Below are 24,679 nucleotides of genomic sequence, written 5' to 3'. Positions count from 1 at the left end.
CCTTGGTCATGGTGTCTGTTCACAGCAGTAAAACCCTGACTAAGACAGATGTTGGTACCAGGGACTGCTGTGATAGGCTTGACCATGCTTGTATTGGGAAGAATGTGGATTTTTGGGACTCCCTGATTTGGAAAGCAATGGAATGCTTTAAGCGGGGCTTAATGGGCCATCCTAGTAGGAATATGGAAGACTTGGTTGCTGAGAATGATTTAAATTGTGCAGACCTGACCCAAGTACTTTCAGTAGAGAAGACTATCAGTATGTGGCCTAGAGATTGTTTTTGTGATATTTTGGTGAAGAATGTAGCTGTGTTTTGCGCTTGTTTGAATAGTCTGCCTGAGGCTAAGGTGAGGAGATTTAGATTAATTGCTTTGATAAAGGAAGTCTCAAAACAGCCAGGTATAAATTCTGTTGTGTGGTTACTAAAGTTTACTCTTATGAAGAGCATTTTATTGAAAACAAGCAAGCTGAGAAAGGAAAAATATAAAATATATGGTTCAAGTATTAATGGGGCAACGGGAAGTAGACTGAAGCTGAATCCTGTGTTTTAGGAGTTAACAGATTAAAGGAATGGGATTTGGGGGCAAGATTTCACCCAACTAAATTTAGGACCAGGCATGGTGGTACACACCTTTAATCCCAGGAGACAAAGCCAGTAAGGGAGCTGGAAAGCAGAAAGCTGGTGATAATGTAATAGAGTTCCAGCCCCAGCAAGCAGCAGAGCTCAGCAGCATTGGCCATGTGGCTCTGGCTTTAGAGTCAAGAATAGAAGGGACTACTGGGACAATTGTTGCTGGTTAGCTGGAGCTAAGAAAATAGCAGTGATTAAGAAGAGACCAGCAGCCGGGCGGTGGTGGCACTCGCCTTTAATCCCAGCACTTGGGAGGCAGAGGCAGGCAGATTTCTGAGTTCGAGGCCAGCCTGGTCTACAAAGTGAGTTCCAGGACATCCAGGGATGCACAGAGAAACCCTGTCTTGAAAAACAAAAACAAAAGAAGAAAGAAGAAAGAAGAAGAAGAAGAAGAAAAAAAAACAAACAGCATCATCACTGAGGTGAAATCTTCTGGGAAGTGTTTTCTGAGAGCACAGAGATAGCCAAGGTTGTACCTCATGCTACAGCTGAACTTGGTAACGCATAAGAATCACCCAGGTGGTACTAGTTTTGAAGGTATGAAGGGGTCACGGAGAGTAGCTGAGGCTTGGCACTGTGAGAGGCCAGGGAAGGCCATTGGTGAAGGTGCAAGCTCAGTTGCAGTTGATGGCCCAGGACTGAAGTGATTGTGCAAAGAAGTTTAGGCTTGGCACATGAAGAGAGCCTATGAGAGGCTATTGGTGAAGCCTAGTTGCAGCAGAAGACCCCACCAATATATTGGAGATGTCAGTACCATGGGATGATCACCAAGAACAGCAGCAGTGGAGTGGAATCAACCAGAGCCCAGAATGCTACAGAGGGCAGAGCTGGAGAAGTGACCCAAGCCCTCTGAAGGAGCCCAGAAGGTCATGTGTAGATCCCAGACATTGGAACAAAGGCCTTGAAGTTGAAGTTGACTTGGAGACCCCAAGATATTAGAGATGTCAGAGCCATGGGATACCTGCAGAGGAAAGCTGCTAACAGGGAATGGATCCAGCCCAGGAGAAAGAAGTTTGTTGCAGTCAACAAAGATGATAAAGGAGTGGAGATCTGAAAACCATTTGACATCAGACATGGAGATGTAGAGTTTGGAGTTTGCCCAGCTGGTTTCCTGTCTTGCTTTGAGGATTACAGTTAAGACATTGAATGCATCTTAGAAGAGAATTTGAACTTTAGACTTTTAACATTGTTGAGACTGCTATAGGTTTTGGGGACTTTGGAAGTTGGACTAAATGTATTTTGCATTATGGTATGTTTAGATATGGCCCCCATAGGCTCTTGTGCTTGAAAAGCATATAGGAGCAAGGGAATGGAATGTGGTTTGTGTATGTTTAGACCAGGGAGTGGCACTATTAGGAGTTGTGGCCTTGTTGGAGGAAGTGTGTCTGAGAACATGGGCTTTAAGACCCCCATCTCAGCTGTCTGGAAGCCAGTCTTCTCCTAGCAGCCTTTAGATGAAGATGTAGAACTCTCAGCTCCTCCTCTACCATGCCTGCCTGAATACTGCCATGCTCCCACCTTGACGATAAGATAATTGACTGAACCTCTGAACCTGTAAGCCAGCCCCAATTAAATGTTGTCCTTATAAGAGTCGCTTTGGTCATGGTATTTGTTCTCAGCAGTAAAACCCTAAGACACTAGGTTATGAGACTTATTCTCCTGCTGACTGTCACACATCCTGGAATTACCTCTTGATACACTAAAGCAAAGTTGCAATTTAAAGCTTAGGTGTTTGGTTTGGTCTTCTTAGTAGTCTAAAAATGAGAACAGTTCATGTAAAAACCCAGATTTCTGTTTGTGTTCAAGTTGTGTAGCAGGCATGTGCCGCAGAGTGGCAGTTTCCTTAGCGAAGTATGGGTCTCCCTGCTCTCAAGGATTGGCTGATTTGGTCTACAAGGGCAATGGGAGATGTCAAACAGTTCGTATGGTGAATGATCACACTGGGGCTGCTTGTCAGTAGGCAGATCAACTTTACTTAGGGTGACTGAAGTTATAAAGTTAGGGGGACTGAGGGTAAGGACTTCCAGGATAGGCAAAGGTCACTGGCTGAGGCCTTAGAGTTCCTGGCATACCTCATTAGCATGGTGAAGCATTTCAGGAATCTCAGGTGCTGACTGAACAGGTTTTGTCAGAAGAAAGGAAATTGATCCTATGTGCCATTCTTCAGGTAGAGACTAGTGTAGGAGCTTAGAAAATCCCAGACAAGGTCAGAGAAGGAGAAACTCTGTTAACAAGGGAGTTCCCCACTATTCACCTAGTCCCAGAAGGCTATCCAGTCAATGGTAGACTTAACCTTAATTAACAGTTTCCCCACCTCGAAGTTTCCCCACAGACCAGTGCTCCCTGTTGTGTTCACCTGGCCCACTTCACTCATCTTCACCTATTTCTGTCTGGCTCCTGGAGGCAGTTGATCTACACAGCTCTGAGGAAATGTTTATTAATATTGTTCTACACTGTGGTCTAGCCCTTTTGGCCAGGGGCTGGCCAGCATGGCTTGGTCCTAGCATACATAGGTTCTGGATACTTAGCAGATAAAGTAGTCTTTATTCTTAAATGTGATATTGCTACCTGTCTGCAGAAGACTCAGGGATTAGGGGTTGTCAGAACCCCCAAAGTCACACCTGTCTATGAAGTATGATTCATTCATTTATTCATTCATTCACTCACTCACTCATACACATACTCATTCTGCTGTTATGAGCTAAGTCTTGTGTGCTAGGTCTTGGGCATACAGTAATAAAGAATGGACCCAGTACCTGCCTCAGGAGACTTGGTAGTTGAAAATCCTGAATGGTTACATCCTCCTGACAAGTTCTCCTCTGTAGTCTCACAAACACATCTGCTATATTCATATTTCTCTCTCTCTCTCTCTCTCTCTCTCTCTCTCTCTCTCTCTCTCTCTCTCTCTCTCTCTCTCTCTCTCTCTCTCTCTCTCTCTCTCTCTCTCTCTCCTTTCATCTCTTATTTCTCCTTCTCTCTATTCCTCTTTCTCTCTCCTTACCATTCTTCCTTTTCCCATTGCCAGGCTCTTAATATAGTGTAGGCTGGCCTGGCCTTACAGTTGCTTATATAACTGAGGCTAGACTTGAGCTCTCCTGACCCTCTTGCTGTCACTTCACCTCTCGAGTGCTATGCTGTGCTTTCAGATGTGCACTGTGGGTCACACCCATCAGCTCTCAAGTGCTATGCTTACAGATGTGCACTGTGGATCACACTCATCATTACACACACTATTTTTCTTTTCTTTAAATACATTATTTTTATTAATTTTATGTACATGAATGCTTTGCCTGCATGTATTTCTATGCACAATGTGTTGGCAGTGTCCATGGAAGCCAGAAGCAGGCTCTGGATTCCCTGGAGTTACAGATGGTTGTGAGGTGCCATGTGGGTGATGGGAATTGAACCAGGTTCTTCTGGAAGAGCAGGCAGTGCCTTTCACCACTGAGCCATCTCTCTAGCCCCTAACCCCTGCCTTTTGTATTAATTTTTGTGCAGACTTAAAATTGAATAGCTAAGAGGGATTTTAGCTAGGCTGAACTCCTGGGGCACAGAGTGACCTCCCCTCAACCTGTTCGGAATGAAGCTGTACTGTGTAGTTACTCTAAGTTATAGCACAGACGTCTCTGACCTAGAAGTGTAGACTGCTTTTATAAGTAAGGTGGTGGTGGTGATGATGATGATGATGGCGGCGGCAGTGGTGGCGGTGGTTGTGGTGGTGGTGACAGGTACCATGTTCTAAGAGTTAGTGGCTTACAGTATATGAACTAAAGACCTATCCTTCAAAAGTTAATAACTTGCCCAGAGTCACACAAACAATGGGATTTGAGCTTGTGTTATATGTCAGAGAGCTCCAGTTCTTTACCACTGTGCCATAGTCAGTGTTCTTATTAATTTGTGAAATGACTTAAGAGCAGTCTTTTGCCTAAGATATTTTCCTTTCTGGCTCTTAACAAGGTGTGAAATTCTGCCACCTAAATTTCATGCTTTTATTTCTTGTTAATGTGAGAATTCTTGGAGAGGCTCTGTATTGTCATCAGCAGCACCTTAGCACCTTAACCTTCCTCTGACGGCTAATTAAAGATGAGACACTAAGGGACCCAGGCAGTGAGAGTTCCTTTCTAGTGCTGGGACAGTACCTCAAGAGAATACCTGCATGTTACACCACCCAGGCAGGGCTAGAATTGTTGAGAAATCAAAGGGAGGTTTATGTAAAGTACTCAACACAGATGTGGCTTAAAGGAAGTCTCTAAGAAATACACTACTAGGGTAGGAGTTGGGAAGTGGATGAAGAGTAATGAAGGGGAGTGGGGGAGCTGGGGTCGCCTCCTGTGTTCCTGTTCTGGTGTGGCTTCTCCTGCTATTCCAAAGGCAACTTCCCCAGGCTCTTATACACATAAAAGAAAAATAAACATTAAACAATAGGGAGACCAGGAAGAAACAATGAGCAACACTTGGTGTTCATGTTCCCAGCTTCCTAAGCTCAGAGTGGATTCCTTCCTCTGTCTTTGAAGTCCATGGTGTAGGGAGAAACAAGTTTGGTGAAGAGTTTCCAACTGAGATATGTTCTTGCCTCAGCCCAGTTGGAATCCCACATTTCTACTTGTAACTTTTACTCCATGGTTTGGAATGTTTCAGAACATTTATGCCCTATTGATCTCCAAGGAATTTGCCAGACTACTTGGGAATCAATTAGAACTCAGTCACCAGCCTGTTTACTTCAGGCAGTTAAACAGAAAGTAAAAACAGTGCTAACCCTCTCCCTAGTATTTTCTTTAACCCCTTCAAGAGAATATGGAATCTTCTGGTGGTGTTCCTGTACATTTACAAAAATACCGTATATACCCAAAAATATGCCTTGTTCACTTAACCATTTTGGTTCATGTGCTGATTCTGAGGCTGACCTTGTGAGAACTGCAGGTGTTGAAACGTGTCTGAGGATGAGGAGGGCATACAGGAGAGTGCAGCACCTCAAGCTCGTTCTTTCTCTTGCCTTCTTGTAGTGGTGGGTCACGCACTATTTTCTTTTCTCAGAATAATTTTGCACTCACCAACCCAGAGAAGAGCATTCACCAGGAATCAGATATAAAGGAGACCAGGGAAGAGGAGGAGCTGGACACTGAGGTCCTGGAGGTGTTCCACCCAACCCAAGAGTGGCAGACCCTTCAACCAGGTACGGGATTTGCTCTGCTCCTTAGAAACACTGACTTAAAACCACAAATGCCTTTGTTCTTGAAGGTTGGGAGCAGGCATTCTCGTGGTGACCATCACAGTGGTACCTGAGTGCAGTGGGGGTTTGGGAACCTCTATTCTCCAGCAGAACTGTTTGTGGTGTATCAGTGCCCTGGGAGGGAGGTCTGTGGTAGGTGGCCATGCTTTCTGAGCAAGTGATGGAAAACTTTGTGAAGCACAGGAGAGATAGTGACATGTGCCTTGCTCTGCAAATGCTATTTTGGGCTCTGCTGCTTGGCTCAATGCTGCTGAAATAGTGTTCATGGGAGAGTCCTGAACACTGGTGCTGGGCCCAAATGTTCTGTTAAAGGAACCTGTGCCAAGAAAAAAAGGGGCTGGTCCTTGCCTGATCATAACTGAGGCATCTTCAGAGGGAACAACTTTCTAACTCCAGGGTTTCAAGTGATAATGACAATGACCTGCAGTTGTGAAATGTTTACTATATTCAGGCTCACTGCTAAGTTCCTCATGTACACCATGTTGTTCAGTTTCCATAGGAATAGAATTATTAGACTTTATCTTCTAGTGGAAATGCTGAGCTCAAAAGGTTAGATGACTTGTTGCGTTATTTACCTGATGTCAAATGTCATGGGCCTCGGAGCCTTGATCTGCTGTCTTCCTACTTCTCCTTCCCAGCTCCAGCTGTCCTTGGCTGGAGCCTGCTCTGCCAACGCTGAGACTATTCTCAGGTGCAGGCAGCTTGTGTTCTGTGTTGTGGCAAAGTGGATGGCAAGTTCTGGCAGCAGCCATCGTACAGCTTCCTCAGGTCCTCGCTGATATTCATCACCATGTCCTCACAGCCCCCGTTGCTGCTGTGCTGCCAGGATAGCATTGCTGTGCCAGCAGCAGGATCACTCTTGCTAGGCTTGCATGTGGGTAGGAGCTGCTGCAGAAGGCTGATGGAGCCCCAAAGAAGCCAAGTGAGAGCTCGTGGCTTCAGCAGAGGGAAGTTAAGAACAGAGGTAGAACAGAGGTATTGGATTTAGCAGGTCCAACTCTTCCTGTCCTCTCTCAGCTTCCCTGAGAACAGAATTCATCTGAGGAATAGCGTGGAGAGGCTCTCAGGAGTTGGGAGGTAGAAGATGTGGCTATGATCCTCTGGCTTTATGTCAGGTTACTGGTAGTCTTGTAAACTGGAAAGTGTGTGGAGTGAATGGAGGCCGATGTTCTGGGCTCCTACTTCTACTTCTGTCCCTTTGGCTAGGTCAGTAGTCCCCGTCAAGCTCTTGGTCTACACTACAAGCAGAACAGCACTAGTATTTGAGACCTTGAGCTGAGCCTAGCCCTTTGGTGGTGGCACTGCTGCTCGGGGTTCAAGAGCCCCTACATGTATTCTTTGTAAGGAAGAGCCAGAGATTAAGTGAGGAGCGGGCTCTGAGAGAGCTGGGAACTAGAGAGAAACACTCATCGATGGTACATGGAACTGATGTTCCTTTGACAACACCCTCTAGCTTGTAGTTTCTCAAGAGCTCCTTGTAGACTCTTCTGTACAGAATTCTCTTAAAGCTGCTGCAAAGGCTGTTGCCGCTAAAGCATATTGTAGATTCAAAGTCCTCTACCCAGTGCGTCACTTGGTTTAGAGATTGTGGTTTTCAGAGGTAAATTCCCCACTTGTACACATCTTTGGTCCACTTGTGAAATTGGACACTACTGAGGGTGCATGAGCATGTAGCCTTCTTTTCCTGGTGATCTTAGCTGAGGAAGGGAACTTAGGATGTAAAGGAAAGACTTCCGTGGTTATCAGATGTTCTTCCTTCCTCCTTCAATAGCAGCTTTGATGAGGGAGCAGGGATGAGCACAAACAATGTTTAGTACAGTATTTCTTGCTTGAGAACCAGAGGCAGACATGAGAACATGGTGAGCACTGTTTGGGGATGTTGAAAACAAGGGTAAGTTTATATAGATAGTTGTTGACCCTATCTCAGCAAACCAGTTCTGTCCTTCTGTTGGAAGGACTTTTGGTCTTTGATGGGAAGGCTGTACCACTGATTTCCTTTGCCTCAAAAGGAAGATTATTAGGGTATATGGGCTGTTTGGGTTATAGGTGAGGCTTATTGGAAGGCAGACTGCCAGACTGCCAGACTGCCTGCTGCAGCCTGCACATGCGACTTTTTAGGTCTTCCCACTGGGCCAGGTGGGAACTTGGATTCAGCCAAACAGCACTGAGACAGCTACAGGTCTCACCCCTGGAGTCTGCCTGCCACCGTTATTACTGTCAGTATAGTCACTGGGAGTTGCTTTCCTGGAAGTGATTTTCCTGTCTCCCTTTCTTTGGTTTATTTTGGGATGTGCCTCACCTAACGGAGCCACAGCAAGCATTTGAGTGTGGATTCAGCACCAGTTGTTCATAAGCAAGCAGGGAAAGCTGTTTGCTGGCAGGTCCTTTTGGTTCTGGGCAGGGAATTGAGACATTTGTCCTGGAGCTGAGGACTTCTGGATTCCAGAATTTTGTGCCTGTGCACTTGTTATCATGGAACACTGATTGCAGCTAGACTCTATGGCTTTATCTTTCCCGAGCATTTTCTGAAATCCTACCTTGTGCCAGGGATAAATAGCTCACATTTACTAAGTGTTGACTCTGCCAGGCACCCTTTGAGGGTAGTTGCTACAGCTATCCTAAGTTTTACAGACAAAACTAATTTGCAGCAAGAAGAGATTATTCAGACAGACAACCAATAAGTAGTAGTGTCAAAATTCAGACACTCTTAAGCCCAGCTTAAATACTGTGCCACGATGTCTTCCTAAGGAACAAACTGGACATGAACTTTCTTTTTTTTTTTTTTTTAAAGATTTATTTATTTATTATATGTAAGTACACTGTAGCTATTTTCAGACACTCCAGAAGAGGGCATCAGATCTTGTTACGGATGGTTGTGAGCCACCATGTGGTTGCTGGGATTTGAACTCCGGACCTTTGGAAGAACAGTCAGGTGCTCTTACCCACTGAGCCATCTCACCAGCCCCCGACATGAACTTTCTATAGGTTCACAGACAATACAGAAAACAACGAAAGGCCATTGGCGTGGCAAGAACAGGCCTCCTTTTGTGCTGAGGATTCTGGGGGAAGTTAGCTGGGGCAGTTTTATGACACTGGACCTGACTGTGGCTCTCTTTGAGCTGTGGGCACTCAGGTTGCTCAGGACCTCTAAAATCTCATCTGGAAATGAAATGGAAATAAGAACTACACAGAAGTGGTATTGCAAAGTGTGTGTGTGTGTGTGTGTGTGTGTGTGTTAATGTGTGTGTGAATGTGAGTATTTGTGAGTCTCTGTATAAGAATGTGAATGTGTGTGAGTGTGAATGTGTGTGTGAGAATGTGAGTTTGTGTGTATGAATGTGAGTTTGAGTGTGAGTGTGTGTGTGTGTGTGTTTGTGTGTAAGCTATTTCTTAAAGGGCCTGACATACAGAACATATTCAATATGTTATCATTAAAAAAATACACCTTTGCTCCCTTTGGTGGCTTGAAGGAGAAGTGGAGGTGAGGAGGATACTGGACAATGGCCTCCCTGTCCTTCCTGTTTGTCAGTGCTGCCCATCAGCCCCTTTGAGCTCAAGAAAGCACAGCCACTCTCAACCCGGAGCTTCTAATTGACCCAATTTGACTTCAAGGCAGCTGTGAGGATCCCTGAAATATTGGCGTTAGAGCCCAGTCGATGGGGGCTTGCAGGAAGCCTGTACAAGAACACGTTCATGTGAGAGGTAGAAAAGAGAAAAAAAAAAATCTAATTCATCAACTGATGAGAGCAATCCAAGAATTACAGAGTACCAGCCATCTGGTCAGATCATTTCAGATCTGCATGAGCAATAAGAGGGGATTGAATTTTAAAATTCTCATTTATAGTAGACCAACTACTCTGGTTTCAAGTATTTAAGAGAGGAGCCTGATTTCCTGCAGGCTTTGGACATCTGTCTGAAGGAGCACCTGACCCTAGTTGAGGTGACAAGGCTGTTTCTATAGAGCTTTTGATCCTTTGCAGCTTCAGAGAGGCTTGTGTGGTTTGTTATTTCTGAGGCACTACTTGTGTGTCCAAGAAATCAGTTCAATTCTAATACTATTTACTAAGGATTAGTATCAGATCCTGCAAGTTAAAGGCTCAGTTTCCCCATCACTGCCCCTGTTTCAGATGCCACTTCCAAACCATGGGCTACCTGTACCTTTCACTACCCAAGATGCTCATGCCCTTTTTGTAACTTTGTTAATTTTGATAATTAAATAAACTCAGAACTCAGAACACAATACTTAGGCGTATCTTTTTGGTGTCAATAGTGCAACTGAGGAGCAGCTAAGGGGAAGGGGGCAGACATGGAGGTCAGCCTTCCCTACTCCCATGTCCCCAGTGGATCCACCATCCTGCAATTCAAATGGCGTGAGGAATGACCCTGAAGCCTATTGTTCAGGACCCTTAATGGAAGTTTTGTTACATAGGCATGATTGATGCCAAGCATCGGCCATAAGTGATCCCCAGAGACAGAAGATGGGTCTTGGAATCCCAGCCCTCTAATCACGAAGCAGTCTTTCTGGTGACCAGGCTCCATGCTGGTCCTATGAGAATCCCCTCCAACAGTCACATATTAGCATAAATTCTGGCATGGTTGAAAGGCACTGGTTGAGAATAATAAATGTCTCTGTCACTTAGGGAAGTTCTATACATTTTAGAAGCACTGAGCTGAGGGGTACAGGGCAAAGAAAGATCTTTTTTTTTTTTCATGCATATACACAGGTTGTAATTGAGGTGAGACGAAAGTTCAAAGCCTCTAGTAGTTCTCCAACCTGAGAGGCAGAAGACCATCCTCTCCTAGGATCATCTTTATAGCTTACCATATTTCAGGATGCCTCCAAAAGCTGCAGCTTCCCTGTTGAATTTGTCCCACACCAGAACTGTGCATGCACCAGGGCACGGGACATTCATGGGTGGGAGCCTAGCAGAAGCCTAAAGATAGTCCATACTTAAATATTTGTGGTTTATCAGAGTGCAGATCTGGGACTTCTTGATTGCCACCAGGAGGTAATGGCACACTCACACAGGGTCTCACTGTGTAGCTCTGGCTGGTCTAGAACTTGCTATGTAGAACAGGCTGGCCTCTAATCACAGAGATCTGCCTGCCTCTGCCTCACAAGTGCTGGAATTAATACCTGGCTCTACTTTATTTTTAGCTCAAGTTGCCACACCTAGCAACCTTTCAAGAAGAGATACTCAGAGCTAATCTTGGGTTCATTCACATGTACAATGCCTTCCTTTCCTAACTTAGGGCCTTTCTTGTAGGGATTCCCTGAGAATAAAATTTGTTTGTTTTCTAGCTATATTTCTGGTTTTTCTCCCTCTAATATTGCCACCTCCCCAGGCTTTTGTTAAGCATTATTTCCTCTGAGCATCTGCTTTGCTCCTTGGTAATGCAAGTTTGTCAGATGGGACAAGGAAAACTACCACTGACCCAGATCATCATGCCCAAGTTAAAGCAAGCCTTTAAAAATTTGTACACATGGTCTGTCTCTCTAAAGGCAGATATCAGGAGATCAGCATTAGACAGGGGGAAGATAAGGGTTTTCATAGTTCAGGAGTGAGGGGGTTTCCAAATGGGGGATTTGGCAGGCAAATAGGTGGGGTTATAGAAACAGAACCTAAATATAACAAGTTGATCATAACAACCTCCTGAAACGGGCTGGAGAGATGGCTCAGTGGTTAAGAGCACTGACTGCCCTTCCAAAGGTCCTGAGTTCAAATCCTAGCAACCACATGGTGGCTCACAACCATCCGTAATGAGATCTGATGCCCTCATCTGGTGTGTCTGAAGATAGCTACAGTGTACTTAGATACAATAATAAGTAAATCTTTGGGCCGGAGTGAGTGGGGCCACATAATGGCTCACAACCATCTATCTGTACAGCTACAGTGTACTCATATACATAAAAATAAATAAATCTTAAAGAAAGAAGTACATAACTTTATATGTTTAAAAAAGAAAACAACCTCCTGAAACAAAGACAAGGTGGTCATAACAACAGGCTCATTACAAGGTGGTCATAATAACCTTTTGAAACAAAGGCATAGTTGCTATTTCCTGAAACAGGCAGTACAGAAACATTTGTAGTTAGGATTACAGGTGGGGCATAGCCCAATCCTTGGGAAACAGATGTTTAATCATAAACAGGAATGAATCTAGTTTGTCTTTACTATAAGATGGCTTTTAGGTCCAAGATGGAGACAGGCTGGTACAGCATTACACCTTGTCTTATGTGTCCCTGTCTAATCCTTGATGAGGTCTTAGCATTCTTTATCTAGGAGGGGAATCAAAATGTTAATGTGTCAAAAGATGCATGGCCTGATCATATATATCTGTTTGGTTAGCACAGAAAGAATAAAAATTTTAAGGCCATATAATCTTGGTATGCCAACAGGTTCTATAGGTAGCCATTTTGTCCCCTTTGCCAGGGAGTTTCCTTTTGGTCTAATATTTTAGCGTTTTATTGAGGCTAAGGGAAAAATCTGTTCTCTTCTGTGGCTACTTTCTGGTGAAATTGGGATGCGATTGTCAGGGCCCAGGAAGGCTGGGATATTAGTCAAAGGCTGAGAGAGGATTAGGACAATGACTATCCATCAGTACCAACAGTTTTCAGTATATCAGTCTTCAGTAAGTCAAGGATTTTCCTGTTTTGTTAGGCTGGAGTGCTGTAGATCACCTTTGGAGCAGTTTGTAGTCTGCAGCTGATTTCTGGATGGTGTCTACCAGCGGAGTGGAACTGCAGAGACAGAGAGCAGGGTCAGAAGTTTAAAAACTTAAAGGAAATGTTATATTTGGAGCTTTCCTCTCAGGAATAGGCAGTAGGCAGGGAAGCTTAAGTTGTTGATTGACAGGAGTTCTTATCTGGAGTCCGTTTTTCCTGTGAGAGATGGATCTAAGTTTTAATGACTTTCTTGATTCCCTGGAGTTTACATTACCATTGTTTGTAAGCTGTACTGAAATCTATTGTAGAAAAAGCAGCTAACAGCTATCTGTAAAACAGTTGAAATAAACTCATGCCTTCAAGTTGTAGCGAAAACTGTGGCTTTGGGTCAGAAAGCATGAACGTTTTCCTTTTTTCTGCCCAGAGGCTGGGTATGTAGAGTGGGCAGAGGTGCTTGTAGCACGGTGAGAAGCCTCTTAAACCCAATGTTTAGAAAACAACTAGAGGAAACCTAAATCTTGAGCTTGTTACTCATAGTAGTAGTCAGTGCTCCACCAGCTTTAGTAGTCAGTGCTCCACCAGCTTATCAGACCTTCACTGATTAATGTTAAAACTTTGAACTTTTGAAATCTTAGTATAACCATAGTATAGAGAGTGAAAGGAATCTGAAATATCTCTCATCTTTAAAATCATTTTTATATCTTTATAATTTGTGTTTATCTATCTTAAATTATTTTCTTGGACTTTCATAACTTATTTAGGCTTTTATATCTTAAGACATTTATAACTTATTTTTAGACTTATAGTTTACATAAATTTTAATTTTTATATCCAATTAGTTTTCATTAGACACATTTAAGTGGTTGATTATTGAGAAGAGTCTTTGGAGAGCAAGTTACTTTAAATAAAGGAATAGTAAAAGTTATATTGAAACCCGTTTTATGAGTTTATCTTTTGGTGTGAAGTAAACAGTGTCTGCCTTCCTCAGCAGGAGACCTAGGAGCTCTAGAAGATGACAGAGCTACAGTTAGCCTTCAGTCCCTCAGAGATCTGAGAAGGTAAATTATAGCAGGAGGTGTAATCCAAATGGCCTCTGTACTAATTAAAGTGACAGACATACCAGTTATCTGGACAGTTACCCTAGGCTCCCATGGTGGTCTTCATCGCGGGGCAGAGGTCGTGGGTCCTTGGCTGTCACACACAACAACATTACATCTTCAGCTGCTGCACAGGCCCAAAAGTCTGAGAGACTTAGCTGTGGATGAAGAACTTGGAAAAACTGACCCTCCTTGATGAGGGAGACTAGAGCACTCAACCCAACAGTGTCCACAGTGTAGGCAGGCCCTGGAGCTGGCATGTCATATGGCAGCTTTGCCCAGTGGTTAGTGTTACTGCAATTAAGGTCTGTTCCCTACCATCTTCCTTGGAGACCTTAGGGTCACCAATAGGAGCTGGTGTTTCTGTCTATCATAGAAAGCTTTTTCATTAGACATTGTTTTTTTGTGTTTTCAGACCCAGTTTTTCTGTGTAACCCTGGCTGTCCTAGAACTTAATCTGTAGACCAGGCTGGCCTTGAACTCAGAAATCTTCTTGCCTCTTGTCTCCCAAGTGCTAGGATTAAAGGCTTGCACAACCACTGCCACCTGGCATTGGTTTTTACACAATACCTAATAAACTTATAAATCTCAAGGTACAGGAAATTCATATACTAATCTTGAAATCTTGAGAAATCTTAGCACACTTTTTAGGCAGTTTAATGAAACTAGTAGTCTGCTTGGTTTTAGCTGTTCTGTCTTGCTTTTCCCCTACCACAAAGTCAGAAACTTTACAACTCCAGAGACAGCTTTTTAATACAGAAGAACAACATAAAATAATATTTCAATATTATCATTACCCCAAAAGACATTTGAATTCCTGCTAAACTGATTTCAGTGACCAGAAAGCTCAGAGGTAAGGAATTCTGAACCCTGGCTATCAAAGTAGCCATGGCACATGGTGGCCACGGATTTGGGCCAGGGAGGTGGGAGTACACAAAGCTGCCCTGGTTTATCAGGACTTCTTGAGGAAGACAGGATGCCAGGCTCCTTGAGGCTGACAAATGACCCTACAGTAGGAGAGGAGAGTGGCAGGCAGACGGACATATATGAAGGTCCCAGAAGACTCTCCGAGGACATTTTAGATTTCTTAATTTCATTTCTTCATTTCAGACAGGTCTCATTTCTCTTGATGGTAAGTTTCTTCTCTAGCCTGCCTGGACAGCTATCCTGCCCCTCAGCAACCAGATAGAGCCCCACCCCAAAATGAACAGATCGAGGCTCAGACAACAAGACTTGCTCCCCCCATTGCAGGTACTGCCAAGGCTGAGGTCACTCTGTACTGTTGGCTGAGCTTTGCAGTGCTGCTAGAACATTTTTGTCCAGGATTTGGCTTTATTACCTAGATAGGACAGGCTGAGGTCCAGGGTGCAGTCTGTGGGCTGGAGTATGATAGACAGCAGCTGCTGGCCAGCCTCTTTTTAACAAGTATTTGTATGCTCAATGCTCACTCGATGGCCCTTCTCCTTCCCTTCCCCCGCTTTCATCCACCTGTTCTCCCCAAGGTTTAATCAAGAGTACTTATCAGGGTGACACAGCCTTAGCTTTCAAAGGTCAACTCCCGAAATGGGTGAGATGAAAATCTTAGACTGAGCACAGACTACCAAGAACTAGATGTCAATACCAGAGTCAGCCTTCATGCCAAGGACTCTGCTTCAGTTCAGAAAATCTGTGTAGCTCCAGCTGCCCTTCTTTCTCTGGAGTTGGCCTCACCATTCTAGTGAGATAGCTTGAACCATCTCCAAGGGGATTATGCAGGGCTTAGAATAGCTCTCAAGGGCTAGCCTGGAGCTAGAATGAGGGACCCTTTTCTAGAACTTCTTGCATGCTTAGTTTTAACAGAACACATGTAGGAACTCTATGGAAGGCATAGCAGAGGCTTGCTTCTATGAGCCTTAAGCTATAGTGAGGACCGACCCTAGACAGGGATGCAGCTCTGTGATAACAGTACTTGAAGGGAAGACTTTCCAAAGGCAGAGCCACTGATGCTTCTTGAAGAGAGATTTTGGTATGTGTTGGAAAAGAATACAGATGGATTTAAAATTCAGGCTGGGCAGGGCAGTGGTGGTAACACCTTTAATCCCAGCACTTTGGAGGTAGAAACAGGCAGGCTGGAGAGCTCTAAGACCTCCTGTGAGCTAGCGCTGACTGTTCCTTTTCTGAAGACAGGAGGTATCCATGGGACACTGTGAGAACCTTGACAGTGGCTTGTCAGAGTGGCATCTGTACCATGCTAGCCACTGCTTTTCCAGCACGCCTGGAAAGAGTGGCAGTGGAGCAGGCAGTCTGTGCGGCGGCAATGCGGCGCTGTGAGCCTGCTGCTGCTCCAACTGTGAGCCTGCTGCTGCTCAGACTGTGAGCACTGTGGCTGTGCTGACGGTGCTTCTGCATATGAGAGTCAAGGCTTTCGCTTGTTGCTCAGAAACTCACATGGCCAATATCCTTTTATTTCCCATACTATGTTAATTTGGGCAAACCAAAAATTGAACTTTATCTAATATTTTTAAATTCCCAGAAAAGTATGTTTATATTTTGTGTAATGGTGTTGTTTAGAAAATGGGAACTATTTCTTTGAATTAAACAATTTGAAATTTGATTATCTGTGGCCGTAATTAGTTTATCGGGGCAGAGGTGAGTGTTTATGGAATAGTAATAGGGTATATTTGTAACAGTCCATCCCCACCCCAGGAGCGTGGAAAAAGATCTCCTGGGCCTAGCAATAGCTTCCATGTTTACAGAACACCTTCATTCGACCTCTCTGGTTTCTCCTCTCCTGCCTTTGCTAACTCTGCTTTAGACAGAGGAGCAGAGGTTGTTTACTGTCTTTCATTGCTGAGAGTTAAGAAGATACAGGAATTTTAGTCCAGTAATTGGGTAGAGAAGAAAACCTTCTTTTGCTTTTTTTCTTGATTTCCCCCCTTATGTTAAGTTCTGTTGTGTACATTGTTGGCTCTCAGCTACATATAGAGAGCTGGAGAGCAAGCCAGCCTGGACCATATGACACTGTCTCAAAACAAACAAACGAAGGCCAGTGGAGATAACCTAAAACACTATCTGCTGAGGACCATGAGAGGACAAAGTAATGTGACATTTGGAGGCTGTGGATGTGAAGGGAAGTAGACATGAATCTCTCCAGGCTGGCTGCTCAGGTAGACAAGAGCCTCTCCAGGCTGGCTGTTCTCTGTTTTCTAGATTCCATCTTGGAATTAGATCCACACAGTGGGGTAGGTGGCTCTCTCTGCAGGGTGATTAGAGTTGTTTGGCTTCAAATCTAGGACTTTCCCCGCCGATTTTAAAACTTTATCTGACTGTGATTAAGCCAATCAGTTAGTGTTTTGGTTTCTTCATAGTTACTAGACAAAATGTTCCTTTCTTTCCTCCCTATTTTTTTTTTTTTTTTTTTTGAGATAGGGTTTTTCTGTGCAGTCCTGGCTTTCCTGGAAACCCACTCTGTAGACCAGGCTGGCCTCAAACTCAAATCCGTCTGCTTCTGCCTCCCAAGTGCTGGGATTAAAGGTGTGCGCCACCATGCCCGACTTCCTCCCTATTTTTTGCTTGTGTGCATATGATGTGTGTGTCTGCACAGGTTTAGGGATGTGTGTGGAGGCCAGAGGTGTCCTCCTTAGTTGCTACCTTCTGTGTGTGTGTGTGTGTTTGATGTGTATGTGGAGGCCAGAGGATGTCAGGTGTCCTGCTCTACCATGCTTATTCCCTTGAGACAGGGTCTCTTAGTGAACCTGGAGTTAGACTGGTAGCCAGCCAACCGCAGCAGTGTTCTTGTGTGTGCCTCCTGTGGTTCCGGGGTTAAAGACTTATACATGGCTATGTCCCTGGGTGCTGGCCATTTGAGCTCAGGTCCTCATGCTTGTGTAACAAGTACTCTTAACCTTCAGCTTCTGCTTGAGCTTTTGAGACAGGGTCTCTGATAAACATGGAGTTTACTAGTGGCTAGGCTGCCAGTGAGCTCTAGGAATCTGCTCGTCTTTGCCACTCTAGCACTGGGATTGTAGACACCATCATTCATTATTTACTTATGAGGGGTCAGGGGGTCTGAACTCAGGCCTCATACTTGTGCAACAAGAACTTTACCCAGTGAGCCGTCTCCCTCGCTCCCCTCTAGCTTTCATGCTCGCAGCTTATCTTCTTCTCCCTCGTAGTTGCCTTTGTTGTCCCCCTTCCTGCCTTGCTATAATGGCCTCTACCTGCAGTTGAGTGGCAGGTGGCAGGGATGGATAGATGGGATGTATGTAGCTGAGGGAATATTTTCTCAATTCTGTTAGCATCAAAGAAATGACTTCCAAGCCAGTCCTTCCAGCCATGCATTTCACTGATCAGTCAGAATGAGAGGAAAAACACATTAGCATTGCCAGAGAGGGGATTTGGGGAAAATCAAGTCTGTGAAACTGAGTGATCTAAAGTCATAGCATTAAAAACAAATCTTGAAGTGTAGCTGGAACGTTTCCTAGTCTGTCTCCTGTGGCCAGGTCCCTTGATGGATATCTGCTGTGCTGTACGAATGGTATGTGCTCAGCCTGGAACAACCTCAGGCTGAAGAGGGGGCACTAGCCTGTGTTGCCTATCATTAGACATTCTGGGTATGACACAGGAATAGATATTCTGGGTATGATACAGGGAACCAGCAATCCCAGGAGGTTATTTTTCTTTTAAAACAGACTTATGTTTTAATTATATGTGTATAAGTCTGTGCAGCATGTGCACACAAAGTGCCTGGGGAGGCTAGAAATAGGTGTGATCTCCTGATACACGGTCAGCAGGTTATGTGCTGCCCAGTGGGACTGGAACTAGAACCAGGGTTCTCTGCTAGAGTCCCACGAGCCTTTTAAGTGAGTTTCAGTTTTAAAGCCTGTAACTTCCCTGGCTTTGCATATTTGCAAATGTCTTATAAAATATAAGCATTCTCTTGAATTAAGCATGCCTTCATGATCATTATATTTCCCCTGCCTTATTCCAGTCCAGAGTGAGGACCCTGGAGAACAGCCTCTTTGTCCTAGACTAGCAGTCCCCTTCTTATTAAGAGAAAGAAACCTTGCGGTTGTGAAGACTAAAACTTAAATGAAGTTTTTCTCCTTTGGAAAAGAAAAACAAGCTTAACAGTGCTCCCCCACCCCCTCAGTTCTTCGAGGTCCTTAGAGAAGGAGTGAGCAGGGGGCAGCACTGGGAGTGCTGGCATTTGGCTGTTGTTGCAGTACTCTGAATGTCACAGCTGCCTGGGTTCATGCTTTGACCTCAGTCTTTTAGAGCTGTGTAGCCTTGGGCAAGTTACTTAATTCACCAAGATCTAATCAAATATATAATGAAATATTTTCTCATTAAAAAAGAGTCTGGTGGTGGAGGAGGGGAGATTGATCAGCAGTTAAGAGCACTTACTGATCTTGCAGAAAACCCAAGTTCAGTTCCCAGCACTCAGATCACATAGCTCAGAACTTCCTATAACTCCATTTCCAGGATATCCTACACCCTCTTTTTGCTTCTGTGGGCACCTGTGTGTGTGTGGTACATATAAACTCATTTAGCAGCCCCCCCCCACATACACAGAAAAGTAAAAATATACTTTTAATAGAAAAATGTCCATCTATAAAATACAGTGAAAAATCAACTAATATTTATTGAGAAAGTAATATGAACATGGCATTATAGTAAATACTTAATATTTCCAAAATAAATATTAACTTCTCTTGTTTCTATTGTGTTAAAATTGGGTAGCTGTCAGACAAATCAAAATTGAGGTAAGAGCTGAAAGGGTGACTCAGTGGTACAGTATTTGCCTGGTTCAACACTGTAGAGCAACAGATTCCAGGGTATAATCTGAAAACAACTGGCCAGTACTCTTCAAGTCAAGCATGACAGACACTGAGGTGTGTAGGTTAAGAATATCAAATGTGAGAAATGTGAGAGAGGTGTAGTGGCATCCCTTCAATCCCAGCACGCAGGAGGCAGAGGCCAGCAGTGTCTCCGAAACAAAGCAAGGAGGTGGGGCTGAGGAGAGGTGAGGGAGGGGGAGGGGGAGAGGGAGAGGAAGAGGGAGTGGGAGAGGGAGAGGGAGAGGGAGGTGTAACTATGGGGCTGAAGAGATGGCCCAGCATTAGGAAACGTGCTGATGTGCAGTCATGAGGACTTGAGTTCAGATCCCATCACCTGTGTGACAAGCCAGGCATCCCACAGATATCTGTAACTCCAGTTCTGAGGGATCCAGTACTGTCTTTCGATAAATGTGCGAGTATAGGCATGTCCACCTGCACACATGGAGAGGAGGCATACATTCACACGCACACATACACATATGAATAAATATAAATCTTACAAAGTGTCAGACACTGAGAACTGTCACAGGCTGGAGGATACTAAGAAGACAAGAAAATCAAATGCAGTATCATATCTTAGATGACATTCTGGGACAGAAAAAAAGTGGACAATTGGTGAAATCCTAGCGTCCTACTGCTCTATCAGCAGTAATTTCTTAATTTTGGAAATTGATTTATAGTTATGTAAGATATTACTATCAGGGGAATCAGGTGAAGGATGTGTGATAATTCTGTACTTTTTTTTTCTGCTACTTTTCTGGAAGTCCAAAATTCCTTCAGAATAAAAAGCTAAAGTACAGTAAGTGCATGTCTAGGATACCTATTTGGTAAAAAAGGAATCGACCATAACGTAGCCCTAGTATAGCAAATGACATCTGATTCCATCTCATTCCCTATGGCAGAGTGAGGGCCATTACCAGCCTCTTTTGCGCCTATGCATCTCCAGTATCCTTAGGAGATGGCTACTCTAGGCAGGTGATTGGTCAGATATCAATGCAGACATGCACTTCCTTCTGATCTGGTAGCTGTGCTGTACATCTGCTGGTGAGGAGGGCGTTCATTTAGTGTTAGAACTCTGCAGATCTGAGTGATCAGGGCAGTTCCCTAAGTTCCTTGATATAATTTAAATTCTGCCTGTTTTATCCCTCTGTCTGAGCACCCAGTCACTATGGCAATATGTTTGCAGATTGCAGCTCCTACCCCACGCTCACTGTGTTTGATCATCCAGAAGAAAGAAAGATAAGTTCAAACCCAGCTTTGCAATAATTTATTTTCTTTCCTGTTTTAAGTGCTGTGCTCTTGCACAAAGCAAGTGTTTTGTTGCTTTTCTTGAGTGCAGATGCTACGTGCGCTCTTCTTAAGACTGATGTGGCCATCTCTGTCACACTAATAACAGGGTGTGTAGAAGAACACCATTATTATTGTTGGGAGAATGTGAGTCTTTTACCTTTTATTTTTCTTTGAAGTTAGCTGTCAGGGGGGTATGGAATATATATTTCTGTTCTAGCCTGTAACTCCCTTACAAGTATTTACCAACAGCAGCTCATATTTTCTAAGTTAAAAAAAAAAATCAATGCTAAAAATTGTTCTTTGTATTTTAACTGAGTAGCTGAGGTGTTCTGCTTTCTGCTATTGATTTTCAGATTTTATTGTCAGACCCTTGGGATGCATGTGGATTACTCAGTACTATGACAAATGACTGGGCTCTGAATTATGTATTGTATTATGGGGGAGTTTATAAACTCTATTTCTGTATTGGTTATTTTAGGCATAAGACTACTGAGCTGTTATTTCTCTTTTCGTTACATGTGACTAAAAGGAAGATAAAGGGGGACACTGGTGAGAGAGAAGATGCACTTTCTCCCCTCCTCAGACTGAATTCAGAGCTTTAAAATGGACAGCATTGGGGTAGGGACTTGGGAGTTGAAAATGCCTGCGGTAGAAGAGAGAATCCACTGAAAATCGGCCCCTTTGGTGTGTCTTTGCTCAAGCTAGAGCCCACTGGAGGAAGACTGACTAACCCGTCTCCTGGGCTTCTGGGGCCAGAGCCCTGAGCTGGTTTTCTTTGCTGTTGCCTCTCCCTTCGCCCACAGACACTCATGCTGATGGAGGTGCAAACCCTTTACAGACGGTTAGGCACTGCTTGGCTTGCAGAGATCATCTATCTCTTTTGAATGAGCAACTTTATGTTTGCAGCTCCTTTTCCCAGCACTGAGAAAAATTGCCTCTGCCGGCTTCTGCCTTCTGATGGAAATGTTTACTTTCCCCAGGGAGAGGCACTGTTCTTTGGTGTTAATGTCTACTAGCACTCCCCGTTCCTTGTGGGAGCGGTGCCTGAGTTCAAGGGTGGACAGGAAGAGGTGGCCATTGGAGCATGCACAATTGCCACTGGGGCAGCCATCTGCTAATGCTGCGACTGCTAGCCTGCCTCAGAGCAGGCTGTCAGGAGGGAGAGTCCATCCTCCAGGGCCTGCATGCATTATGTACAACCCATTCCCTAAATGAGCTTCTTAAGTGTATATAACTCCTGTCTACCCTGTTCTTGTATGGCCTGCCTCAGGGCACTATTCAGAATCTCCCCTAATTATACTTCTAGTGAGGAACATTTAGAGTTTCTGGTAATAACTGATTTTGGGGGGGTAGGGTGGAGAGGGGAGTATATTTTTCTAAAATTGCAGTGAGGGATTGATTTATAGTTATGGGAAGATTTGCTTTTTAGAGGGAAATTATCACATTGTAATGATACAGTCTCACGGCAGTGGTGTGTTTCCTCCATCCAAAGCCACAGTTGCCCTACCCCCACCTATACAGTTCCTTTTAGAATGGATTCCCTGTCTTTGGTGGAGGCTCCTCTAACAGAATGAAATGTGTTCTTCCCAGTGCAGACCACCACTTTGTTCTCATCACGTTCTCCTCCCAACCTTCTCTTCCTGAAATGGAGGAATCTTTCAAATGTTGTTTAGAAAAAGGGAACTCATACCATGACTGAGTCCCTGCCCACTTGGCGATGGCTGCCATGCAGGCATGCTGTGTACCTTTCACTTCCATGCTGCTCCCTTTACTGCATAGGCCTATTGGGTGGAGTCTGGCAATCCAGCTTTTTGCTTCCTTTGCTCCTCTCCCAAGCAGGCTCTCTTCAGTCAGGATTGACTTCTGGTAGCTAGACAGCTTCCTATATCTTAGGGACTTCATTGGTGGACTCAGTTAACAGCTGAAGTCTGGAGGTATTTGTGTGCCCATCATGTGTTGTGGTAAGTGCAGTGACGGTGGAGCAGAGTGCTTTGTCACTTGGGAACCAGTCTTACCACCAGCCACTCCAGGGTCTGATTTCCAGTGTCCTTGTTCTTCTTAGGGCGTTGACATGGCAAGGTCATTGAGGCCTTGTGTTGGATGTGAATGAGTTGCTGCTGATGTTGGTTCCTTCCTGTATGTGAGCTCCTTTGCCGCAGGACCAGGCGTGGTATTTTTCAGCAGAGCCACTGGCAAGTGTGTGTTGAAACAACATGCATATGGTTAGGTCAGCACAGCGGACATACCAAATCGAATTTTCCCTCTTCCTCACTGGCTTCTATAGGGTTTCTTCCCATTTCTGGACTCAGCTAACTGATTTACTCCAGGTTCTGGAGACTTCCTAGCCCTGCAGTAAGTCTCATTTGGCAACGACACTATCTTTTATAGGGATGCAGTTATTGAATGCCCTTTGAAATTAACTTTACAGATATTCGTAAGTGCTCACGGGAGAATCTTCCCTTCCCTGATATAGTACCTATGCTCCTTCCTATATGAATGACTGTGTTTTTCATTCTAAACATGGTTGGCAGTGACTTGGGGAATGGGAGTGGGGATTTGCTTTCTTCTGCACCAGGAGTGAAGTATGTCTAATTTCATTTTCACACTCTGTTTCTGAGCGGAACCTAGTCCTCTGTGTCCATGTTTAGTACTGCTGTGTTGCTGGACTCTCCTAGCAAAAATTAGGCTAATGTCTCCAACGACTACATTAGGCAGCAAAATGAGGTTCTAAATTGTAGGTACTATACCAAGGATCTCTCCAAGGCATTGCCTTGTTCTGGTTTTTATTATTCAAATTCATTCTCTCAATGATTCTCTACAGACTGACTGGCATACTGGTTCAGTGCAGTGCATTATACTAGCTGAAAGGCAGGATCACCTTTTTAGAAGAAGGAGAAAGAAAAAGAAAAAGGCAACAGATGAATCCTGTGGTGCACAGAGTCAGCATTAATCTAGTCTAAGCTTCTAGTGGGTCTTTGTGATGCCTAGGAGGCAGAAGAGAAGTACCCAGTCCTAGATCATGGGCAGGGAGGCATTGAGAGGGCAGCAGCATTGTACCAGTGATACCTGCTGTCTGTTTGTGGCACCTTCTTTCCATCTCTGTATATTTGCCACTAGGGTATATGATTAGTTGGGTGCTGGGTATGGGAATTCAAAGTCACGGGTCTGAGGATCTTGCCCATCAGGAGCTATAGTCCTGGAGATTCACCAGTTGCTTCTGTCTTGGCTGTAGGGGTATGTGGGGAGTGTAGAGGTGTAAAGGGGGAGCTGTGAGAGGGGCTGTGGTGGGGCCATGTCTTAGGATTCTTGCATGTATACATGAAGTAGGAGCCTCTTGGCAGTTGGATACCTAGAGAGTTGAAAACTTGGCTCTTAGATGTTTGTTTCTTAAAATGACTCTCTTCCACCCCCAGTGAGGAAAAAGTAGTAAGTATTCAAAGCAGAAAACTTAGAAAACAGAAAAACACAAAGAGAAACTTAACAAAATAACAGCGGATTGCCCAAGTCCTACTGTACGGCTGTAAAAATGAACACTTTGGCATGGTTGCCCCGGTGTGTTTACCAGATTTCCCATTCTGAGCTTACTGTTGTAAGGCTGCTGCCTCCCTTTCATGGATGGAGAGTGGTTCAAGCCAAGCTTGATGGCATCCGTCTAATCTTGGCACCTGGCAGGCTGCCTGAGGATCATTCATGAGCTTGAGATCAGCCTGGGCTGGCTACATAGTAAGTTCCTAGCCATCCTGGGGAAAGAAAGAAAGAAAGAAAGAAAGAAAGAAAGAAAGAAAGAAAGAAAGAAGAGGGGAGGGGAGGGGAGAGGAGGGGAGGACAGGACAGGACAGGACAGGACAGGACAGGAAAGGAAAGGAAAGGAAAGGAAAGGAAAGGAAAGGAAAGGAAAGGAAAGGAAAGGAAAGGAAAGGAAAGGAAAGGAAAGGAAAGGAAAGG

The 24,679-nt window shown here is 44.3% G+C and overlaps 1 protein-coding gene across 4 annotated transcripts in view; it reads left to right on the top strand.

The window, feature by feature from the left end:
• Nucleotides 1-24,679, top strand: part of Sil1 (SIL1 nucleotide exchange factor) — a 235,000-nt gene that overhangs the window by 75,810 nt on the left and 134,511 nt on the right. For all 4 annotated transcript variants that reach the window (XM_021214585.1, XM_029547229.1, XM_029547228.1 and 1 more), the window contains one exon: nucleotides 5,666-5,804. In XM_021214585.1, the coding sequence (XP_021070244.1) occupies nucleotides 5,666-5,804 (139 nt within the window). The remainder of the gene's footprint in view (nucleotides 1-5,665; nucleotides 5,805-24,679) is intronic.

Source organism: Mus pahari, chromosome 15, assembly GCF_900095145.1.
Source record: "Mus pahari chromosome 15, PAHARI_EIJ_v1.1, whole genome shotgun sequence".
NCBI classification, from domain to species: domain Eukaryota; kingdom Metazoa; phylum Chordata; class Mammalia; order Rodentia; family Muridae; genus Mus; species Mus pahari.
Note: the sequence above shows the minus strand (reverse complement) of the source record. Positions and strands in the feature narration are given on the sequence as shown.